The sequence below is a fragment of the Perna viridis genome, chromosome 6, assembly GCF_037379345.1.
Source record: "Perna viridis isolate PV_CMFRI_1.1 ecotype Kerala chromosome 6, ASM3737934v1, whole genome shotgun sequence".
NCBI lineage: Eukaryota > Metazoa > Mollusca > Bivalvia > Mytilida > Mytilidae > Perna > Perna viridis.
In genome coordinates, this window is record NC_142450.1 from 39,794,316 (window position 1) to 39,805,387 (window position 11,072).

Genomic DNA, 11,072 nt, shown 5'->3' on the forward strand with positions numbered 1-11,072 from the left:
GGGTCATTCCTCATCGTAGGATAAATCCAGGGCTGTAACTTAATATACGATATATAGTAGTACGGGACAGCTCATCGAGTTGTTATTATGTAGGATAGAGAATCAAATTAAGTATACATGACACACCAAATCAATATAATTCGAATGACCAACAAACTTATGATGAATAAAGATCACGAGTAGTTTACAAGAAAGCAGCATCAAAATGTAGATGTCAGCTTCTAGAAAAGAGAAAAACAATATACGTAAGACAAATCACTATACAATATAACAGAATATTACAAATCAACACACACTCTGGTTCTGTATTATTTTAATGATCTTCTTCCTAAATAATTCTGTACCAGATAAGTTTAAGTGAAGGTGATCTTCAGGTCCATATAATACGCTCCCGATGGCAGCGTTCATGGTTGTATTATCAACTTGGTTTTGTATACTTATGGCAAGAAAAAGCATCAATATCCGGTTTGTACCTGCATTTTCAGGGGCTAAAAAAACAGCATAATGGCAGCTTCATTTGCGTATACTTGTGTGTGTGCGATTGAGCGCCAAACCTGTCTCAGTATTTGCTAATTTCGATAATTAAATACGTTTCGAATCATAGTTTTTTTCCAAGATAGAGTTGGCCTTATAGTCTGCAGTATGGTTCCTGGATGTTTACGAAAATTACGTCATCAATATTACCCATAATTCTCGGGTCATAAAAATTGCGAAACGAAAACGAACCAAAACGAAGTGAAAATTATCGATAAAAGAAAGAATTGAAACGAAACAATTCGATTAAATGAATCAAATCGTAATAAAAACCATGTCAATTAGTATAATGCTTTAGGGCAAATATATATCATTACAAATACTTCAATGTATAACATATCAAATAAGAGCTGACAAAAAAAAATGTTTTTTATTAATGTTTCTTCGGAAGCGTTAAAAGGTTTCACCTCCATCATATTAAGGAACCAGGAGAGTTCTTATATAAATATACTTATATGAAAATTACAGTATAATATGTGTCTTCTCTTACATAACTCTTTTAATGATCGACTAACAGACGTTACTTTATCAACTGTATACTTATGAAATACTAATGTAGGCAAAATAGATGTAAGAATAATCTTAGCATTAGTTAGAGTGTAAATTAAATTTCTATGATATGACATGATAGTATTCACTGATTGACTAGAAGCAATATTATTAGTCCCTACATGAATAATTACAATATCTATAAAACTTAAATTAACTTTTCCAGAAGATGTCCAACCAGTCAGCTTGCCAATAGTAGCACAAGGGAAGGCTTGAGTCGTACAAACTATATTATTAAAATATTTTGGAATAAATGGCAGATAATTAAGTAAAAAATTGAGACAAATAATTTCTCGAATCTAGACCAATATCTGAAATCAAACCCATTAGAACCTTCTGAAACTGATAATTCATTACTGGGACAACTTTACCGTAGCCACTCTTAAAACAATAAGCTCATCAGACACATTAAAATATACACTATATGCAAATATGCATTAATTGAACACACAGATGAATCTGGAATCTTCATCAAACGAATAACTATCTCTCTTTCTCCAAACTGAATGGTCTTAGACCTTTTAATCTTAATTAACAATACGCTCTATCTCTTACGTAAATAAAAAATTACCTCTGCAGACCTGCTTATTTTTATCAAAACTAAAAGAAGAATCATGAACCAAATAAGACTTTCTAAACATAACGGTATGTAAAACTTGACGGACAATGTAATTTAAACCTAGACAACCATTTTAGCACTTAAATATGGAGACTGAAAAGGAACAACACTCTCATTTAAAACTAAATCTGTCACCTTAATAGCGCTAATATAATCTCTAAAAGAATCTACAGCTTTAAACGTTCTACTCAAGAATTGTGCATATAAACTCAATACTAACACCAAAGAAGGAATCGGATAGAAATCAAAATTCAGACAAAACATAACATAAGTTTTTAACTGAATCCTTAAATTGACAAAAAAGAAATAAAAGGCATATATTACCAATCATGTGAAAATAAATATGATTCCTCAAGAACTCCTTTATACCTATTTAAATCAACATACGCCTTACCTCAAATAATCTGCTAACCTTTTATCACGACTTACTTTATATACAACTCTAATTTGAAATTCATATAAAGCCGCAATGTAAATACGCTCCCTCAAACAATCCTGCATAAAACCAACTTGTGGTTGTCCATAACTACCTGAAAATACGCTTCATTATCATAAAAATATTTTTCTCTTTCCGCAAAATAATTGTCCCCAAACTTCAACAGAAATATCTACTACAAAAAAAGCTCTAAAAATTACTTAAATGACTCTTTGTGACTTTGAATGAAAAATATTTTGAAATAAATTTAATACGAGCAACTGGGGAACACCGGTTTTAAAGGCTATTGCCAAAACGTAAACATAGCATTCAGAGAACCCAGGAAATGTCAGAGCTCAAGTGAAAGAAAAAAGAATATATATACAAAAGCTTGAAATTACTCAAAAATGAGAGCTCAATATACCATAAGGATCTTCATCATTGACCTAAAGCTTGCTACGATAAAAAAACAATAAAAAAAAAAGTGCTCGTTTATAGACACTGAGAAACTGAACAGAATCCTGCTCCGATTAGAAATAAAATGCAATCTCCGCCATATGAAAAAACTTACATTGTGATTTACAGTGAATTATTAACATGAACTATAAGTTATTTTAAAAAAAATGTATTAGTGGTAATTGATATATCAAAATAATTGAAAAAAAATGAGATTTAAACTTACTATTCTCAAAATTTAAATTATTGTGTCTTTCTCTCTTACAAGCAAATTTTGTAGGCTTCAAGGTGTATGTTGCCCCTGAAGTTTAAAAGCGATAATATGAAGTACTTTTGCCACTTTTACCACTCTAAGAATCCCATATTGATCTTTTTGATTGACTGAATACGGAAGAAAATGAAATTCATAGTTCGAATTAAGTAGAGGTATATCATTTCTGATACTAAATAACGTAAAAGTATGTTAGTCTGTCGTTGTATGTGTGCTAAAATTGAAAACAAGACTATTAGTATGTTTTACCTGTGATATTAGTAAACAAATAACAAATAAAAAAAATAACAAACATCACAGAAATATCTTTACTGTTAGAGGCTTTATTTCGAGAGTTGTTACTTCATATTGAACTATTGTAATTAATCGACACAATAGAATAGCAGTAGTATACCATGTTTTACCTCAATCATTTATCCCGTTTGTGAATCTTTTTTTAAATAAAGATTTCCTTTCTTTATTTATTTATGTAGCAGTCCATGTAAGGATCGTGTAAAATAAGTGATTCGTGCATAATGGTGTTTTTCTTTTTTATTTGTTTATTTCAGTCCTTAATTTTATATGACAGTGATAAAAGCTTTTATTGACCCAAGCTCTGAAACAGTGTCTGACATTCGACACTCACTGCCAGCCTTCTCAAAAATTGTAAATGGGAAAAAAATAAATGATTTATCGTCTGACAATCGTTATCCGAGTGTCAAACGACGTATGATTTGAGTAATTTTGTAAGAGATGAAAGAAACGACTGCCGCTGTAAGCCTGTATGCAATTGACCCTGGTCATGGAAATACAATTTACCTGGTAATAAAGGAAAAAAGTATTGTGAAATTTTCCGTCAAAACTGCCCCTATATAATGAATAATTTGTTTTTATACCACATTGAACAGATTGCAAAGATAAAACACATGTAGCGTTTTATGCAAGAATAGCCTTTTGAACGTTTCTTAGCTGGACTGCTGCTTATTTATTTTATTCGTCGACATGTATCAGTTAGTATTGTAGTGTATCTTGTTTTCCGTTCTTGCAAGCTAAACGCTGTGAGACTTAATTGATTTTCAGTTTTTTTAATGGTGTTTTTCTTTCGCAGAGAACAAGCAAACTGATAAAATTGTAAAACATCGACCTGGCATTGTTTACAATTTCAATCATATCTGTCGCATTTCAATCAGCTTTTTGAACAGTATGATGAGTTTGTAAAACTTGCGTATAAAGTAATCCGTTATCGCCATTTTAAGGAGGGTCCCTCCACAAATACCATTAAAACACCAACATTTGTTTCTTTTTCAAATCAAACGAAGTTGAATATTCTGAGATTAGTACTTTACTATAGCATATGGAGGGTGAACTTTTATACCCTTTTATTTATATATATATTTTTTTTCTATACAATATCGTATCTGCCCGTTGCTGGTCGGATAATCCCGATACACTGCGGAATCAAACCTCTACGGCTTCTAATTTAAACCTCCAAGTATAAATAAGATAAAAAAAATATCACCAAAAAATGAAATATCCGAAATATTTATGAAATTTCATGATGTGGAATGAATAAATCTTATATACTACACATCTTGATCATTTTAAAAATCTTTATGTTCGGTAAAAATGAAATTTTGTTTAAATATGATTCGGGTATCGGGAAAAAGTTGGTATGGGTAAGACAATTGTTAATCAATCCCGTTCGAGTTGTACTTGATATTTTTGATAAAAATGAATTTAGTTAGACGCTGTTGGAAAGTAGATACATGAAGTAGACTTGTTTAAGTTGTTATATCCTCAGTGTCAAATATATTAATCGTTTAAACTTATTGACAAGAATTTATATGGAAAATTATCTACTATATAAAAGATGAAAATGGTGACATGGCAAAGTTTACAATAGTTTATTTTATTTGGTGCAAATATAACAACAACTATTATTTTGGTGTTCATAATTTATTATTTTCGATTCAAATTACTTTTACGTTATATTTCACTGATATGCTTTTCAAATATCATCACTGAATATTAAATAAAACAAACTAGTCATTTAATCTAGAAAAGTAACCCTGCAAACTGTTTGCAAGCACTTACGAGAACGTAAACCGTTTTGTAAGAGAAGGTTAATAATGTAGGTGAAGTCAAATAAATGCAGCAATAAAGTTACTGCACAAGTCCTGAAATTCAATTTGCAAAACGCTCTTTTTTTGTCATGATATTATTATGGAATAAGAACAAGTCCCCTTATGTATACGTCCCGATGCGTCGAGAAATATCAAAATGCGGTTGTTTCCTATTATAACAAATGTTTAACTTGCCAGAAATGATGTTAGAAGAAGTGTATACAGTGCATATAGAATCATAGGCAAATACATGACAAATAAACTTTTTTGTCCCGCTTGACGAACTTTGATCTTAAGTCCATCATCGTCAAAAGAAGGACTTTTACAATCTACAAGTTTGAAAATAAAAACATTCCATCGTCTACATGTTTTCTTTTACCTCGACTATAGATAAGGTTACGGTAATTGACCATTTAAAGCGATTTAGCTCTAACTTCTGATCTTGTTGAATAGGAATCAAACAAGGTAAAATAACTACTTTGCTAAATGAACTTTATATTTACTGGTATTTAAATAAATATCGTATAAAGTAAACGACTTTTGTTTGGAATATTTTTTTTCAAGTACCGAGTACAATACACAATGCAGTTATTTTGAAAGTATCATCTAGTTTATAAATCATGTTAAATCTATGAGGATTTTTTTTTACACACAAACTTTTTTTTTTGAGGAAACATCTTTATTCATATATCCCTTTGTTTAAAATTTGTCACTTATATTTGACTCACTTGTTTTGAATTATTGAATACCAGTTCTTGCAGATATAACCTCAATGTTTTATTTTACACAACAATAACTTAAAAGCAACCTTTTTTTCTTGCTAAATAAAAGAAGCAAACCCTGGGATTTAAGATTGCAATTATCTTATTGTCTCCCGAAAACCCATAGTTTGGGAAAAGTGGAAAATGACTATAGATTCACTCAATCTTTTCTGATTTACTTCTTGTCTGAATATAGCTGAAATATTGCTGCTCGGACGTTAAACCCCAACAACAAACTGATTTACTTCCAATTGGAGCAAATTGTTATATGGAAATACATCCGATAATGTTTACTTCAGAACCATAATTGTCATTACATACAAATGATCACATTGTCTTTACATGTGTAAATAATACATCAGTGTAAAGTGTTGTCAATAAGCAGAAAGTAAGTATCATTTATTTTGTTCATTATGTGAAAAAAAACTTTCAAATCATTGGTTCAAACAATTTGTACAGATATTTTTAAATTTGTTATTTATCAAGTTTTGCAGTTGTATGCACTGTTAAGATATCAGTAGCGATGGGAAATTCTCCGACATCCCCTGACGAAAAGTAACATAACGGGAGAGGCTAAATGGGTAAGTTCTGCCCTCAGATGGCGAAAAATTCTTTTTTATCCACACGCGCTGGCGCTAGATTATAAATGTCTACAACCTTGTCTCACTCCTGTGTGTACAATTAACCAGCCAGATAGTCCTCCGTTATGGATAACACAGCATTCATCATTGTTGCAGAATGCCTTAATTAGGGAAATGTTTTATCTGGTAGTCCATATGCTGTTAGTATTTTCCACATGCAATGTTTGTCAATGCTGTCCAATGCTTTTTCTGAAATCTATTAAATTAAAGATGATCTTTTCCATTTTAAACATTGTTCATTAATAATTCTGGTTGTATTATATATCCTCTTCTCTTTTCACAGCTGTAGACTGATGTATAAGATCAGCATAAGGGATCCAAAATACTGGTATAAGATGGACAATGCAATATTTCCTGGAAAGTCTTTATTTTGCCGGTGATATTTGGAACATCTTTAGTAACAAACAGCAAATGTAAAGGAAGCCAACACGACTAGAGACTATTGCCCATTGCATAGGTTTAAATACTAATGTTAATATGACAAAGATCTACACCCATACAAGTTGAGGATCATGACGTAGAAGAAGTAGATAACGTTACATACTTGGGCACATAAGTACGGGGAATTGAACATCCAAAGACAAAGCAACAACAATAAGATTGGGTTTTGTCAGCTTAGACCTTCAGGACGATGAGGAAATGCTTCCCTTAAAATTAAGATCAGAATCTATAGTAGTAATGTCAAATCAATATTACTTTATTGAGTAGAAAGATAGAAATGGGTTCAGAGTGATATAAAAAGGCTGTCATCCCTCCACAAAACCCGCTTTGGGTAAAAATCTGCAAAACCCATTGGCAAAAAAAATCTCCAAGAAAGACCTATGGAGCAAACATCTCAAAAGAGCATTCAATTAGCAATTAATCAGCGGAGATGGAGGTAGATAGGACACGTCATGAGAATGAACAAAACTGCCCAGCAAATGTCGCTTTCAGAATGACTCCTGTAGGGAAGAAAGAGGGAAGACCGGAAAGAAAGATTGAGAATACTGGTAGAAAGAGAGTTGAAAGAGATAGGACATAAGCAAAAAGTAGGCAAGGGACAGACAAATTTGGCGGCAGCTGATTTCAGCTTCATGTACATACATGTTCGAAGAGGGCTAGGTAGGTAGGATAAATTTGACTTCCTAATAGTAAACTTCCCCTTTTTAGTGGCAATATATCAACATCTGTAGCCTATGATCAATACATTTCACAGTTGATTCTTTACCGTCGAGTCCGTAATCTGTACATTAACCTTCTCTGTATAGCCCAGATATTGTCAGATAAATTTCTTCTTTCCGGGCCTTGGTTAACATCATCACTACATGATTAATACGGTCGACATCACCATTTGTTTGACCGATATGAAGTTTCTATCTCACAGGTGAGACGAGATATTTTCAATTAGATTCGATTCCAGGTCTTACCAGATTGACTATCTACCGAACTTGACACTTCCCAGCTGCAATGATGTAGCTTTTTTGACTAAGGTATTTTCTAAATTAAAATTATAAACAAACTACTATACGTGTCAGGATGTTGACAGGGATTTTGCACAGAAATACATTTTATTTCGATCCTTTGAATTTTGGCACGATGCTATTTTTGTCGCAAGAATTATTGCTATGTTATATTAAGTTCAAGATCAAATCCCGGCATTTTTAATTATACAGTTGGTATAATCCAGTGTTAATGGTGACTTTCTATTATCTAAATTTGATTTGTCTGTTTCGGATAATTTTCAATATTTCCGCATTATTTACTTCATCTATATTGTGCCAGGGTGCATTTCGTGCATTTTTAACTTTATACTTCACTTTGCTTTGTGCACATTACATTTGTATTTATAAACATTTCATTGAGACAATAAAATAAATCGAAGAATAATATTTCATTATTCTTAGAGCAGGTGAATACCTTTTCTGCCTTTGAGTATTGATATTTGACTTTGATCCTCAGGTAATGATAGGCTGATCTATGATATTGCAGTAGTGGACATGTATTTTTGGAAGCATTCAGGCGTGGCAGTTTAATTGTAGATAAGTTATTGAAGATGTGTTTGATTTGGAATTCTGATTGGTTTAGAGGTCTGAGCATTTTTTCCATTGTTACTGTCCTAGAGTTTTGCCACTCTTTTTCTTTTTCTTGTTAGAGTGGAGTTTTTGTCTTTGAAATAGTCGGACGTATTGTATAAGCATTTGAATATTTGATTTTGGATTTCTGAGATTGATTTTGAGATAGCTATTATTTACTTTTATCTTTTCTTTACTTTCATTTCTTTACTATCGAGTGTTACTATGTGAGATTAGTATTTTTGAGTATTTTTGAAGAAATAGTAAATCAGTAATTATTTTGTTAGTAATCATACTTTCATTGTAATATTATATTTTGAGCTAGTACTTTTTTTTATATCTAGTTTCTTTATTTAGCATTTTGAGTCTACATGTTTAATTTTACATTTTGCAAGAAATGGAATCTGGTACAGTATTATGATACTTTGTTGAATTGAGTGATATCGCCTTAGCATAAGTTATCTTTGACGGACTCATTTATGACTCATGTCGGGGATCTGCATTATTGTTGCTAGATTATTACCGGATTATAATCACTTGAAATATGACGGTTGCCACCGGCGAAGTAGGACATGCTTATCCTTCACTGATGTCATTCCCAAATTGGTTGCTTTCTTTTATATTGTTAGTGCATCGTCAAGCGCTATGTAGGCAAGAATTGAAAAAGTGTAGTACCAAAAAAATATATATAGCACTTTGTACTTTAGCACTTAATGCAGGGAGGCAATCAGGGACTGACCTAGTGAAACAAAAGTTCGATAGACAATGATTAAAAAAATCGTATTCTTTACGAAAGTAATCAAGGGAACCAATATTATAGCGGTAATCAAATGACACGGACAAAAGACCAGACATGGAAAACAGACATACACAACAAAGAACATAAAGTAACTAAAATCATACATATAAAGTAACAAAAAGCAAATGAGCAATTCGGACTCAAATTTCTTATCTTCCCTTGATAGATTTATTCGATCTGAAAAATGTACCACCAAACCTCTTTCAAAACTTTTAACTTCTATACTCACAACTGTCAAAGAGGGTCTGCAGTCCTACCACAACACTTGGTACTCTCGTAGTGGTACTAATTCAATGTGGATCCTGAAAAATTCGAAAGATCTTTTGGAATCAATCAGTTCAAGACATTAAAAACATTATACATATTATATAAACTATATTACTCCTTTTTTTGGTTAGACCAGCACTTAAGTCAGCCTCATAAGGGTGAAGGGATAGATCAGCGAGCAGCAAAGCACAATTTGTCCCATTCGAAGCATACAGTCAACTTCACTTGACAATTATATTGTCGATCATAAAATCGAGCATTTGGACAACATCTTCAGTCGTATATTTCAAAAACGATTTTTAACAAAATTTGAAGAACTCTTTTAGGTGCTACGTGTTTGCATCTAGATGATCCATCTTTCTGAGAGTAACAGCAATGTGTAATGCTTTTGAGTCAGTATTTCAACTGAGCATAGTGAAAAGTAATATAAAGAATTGAAAACTTTAGATCTTGATGCTATTTCATTCGAAAATAATGTAGTAATGAGTGTTATCAGAAAATCAGAAAAAAAGTGTTCGGATAAGACTGGACACCATCTTAACGTGACAGCTTATTGTGGAATAAATCATTCAAAGTGGATTTAATCAGGAGTGGTTATATTTATATACAGGAATAGGTTGTCAGCGAAGTTCTTTAACCTAGGGTTTTGGTAGGACAAAATAATTTTCATCCCGGATGTGTATATTGAGCATGCTCTAAGCATGCTCATCGACTTCTCCACCGATATAGCTCAAAAGGGTCTATACATATGGGAATTATTTATACACTATTCTTATTCCATCTGTTTTTATATTCGTAAGAAGCCAGGCAAAAGAGAAAAAAAGAGAAGGAGTAGCCCAGTTTTTTTAATTTCCGTTTCCGTTAGATGATGTATTATCTCTGAATAATCCTAGTTTGAAAGATAACCTACATCTAATCTACAAAAATGACTTTGAAAATAAAGAGACAATAATACATAATGTTTAAAATCGAAACTTTGTGACAAACGTGATAATTTTAAGCTGAAAAAAAACAAGGTGCCTAGGTGAACTATAAAGAAGTAAAAGCGAAAACTGAAATAGATAAGTGGAAATACATTGGTGACCAAAGTAATTAGGCAGAGGCAGCTGTACTTCGGGATGACTTTAGTAGGTAGAAGAATCGTGTGGTAAACATCAAAGTACAGATAAACCAGTTAAGGACAAAGGTAATGTCATAGCACCTGAAGCAAAACAACAAGAAAGATGGGCTGAGCATCTTAAAGAAATACCTAATAAAGCTAACAATATTCACAATCAGAAATATTATCGAACAAAATTTAGAATGGCAAAGCAAGATCATCTTTATTTCTATATATTTCAGAAAAAAAAACATTTGACAGCATTGATAGACATTGCATGTGGAAAATACCAACAGCATATGGACTACTAGATAACATTTACACTAATTAAGATATTATACAACAAGTATGAATGCTGGGTTATTCATTTAGGAGAACTATCTGACTGGTTTAGTGTACACACAGGAGTGGGACAAGGCTGTATTATATCTCCTCTTCTCTTTTATCACAGTTATAGACTCGTTATTAGATCAGTATTAGGGAACAAAAAAAATATTTATGAGATGAA

At 32.0% G+C, this 11,072-nt stretch overlaps 1 protein-coding gene across 1 annotated transcript; it reads right to left on the minus strand.

Annotated features, from left to right (window-relative positions):
• Positions 1–285: 285 nt before the first annotated feature.
• LOC148614923 (uncharacterized) lies at positions 286–8,973 on the minus strand. The gene is made up of 3 exons (XM_088590479.1): positions 8,923–8,973; positions 1,001–1,382; positions 286–422 (listed from the first exon to the last, which is right to left on the minus strand). Exons 1-3 carry the CDS (start codon positions 8,971–8,973, stop codon positions 286–288), a joined length of 570 nt encoding a protein of 189 aa, XP_088446605.1.
• Positions 8,974–11,072: the final 2,099 nt, after the last annotated feature.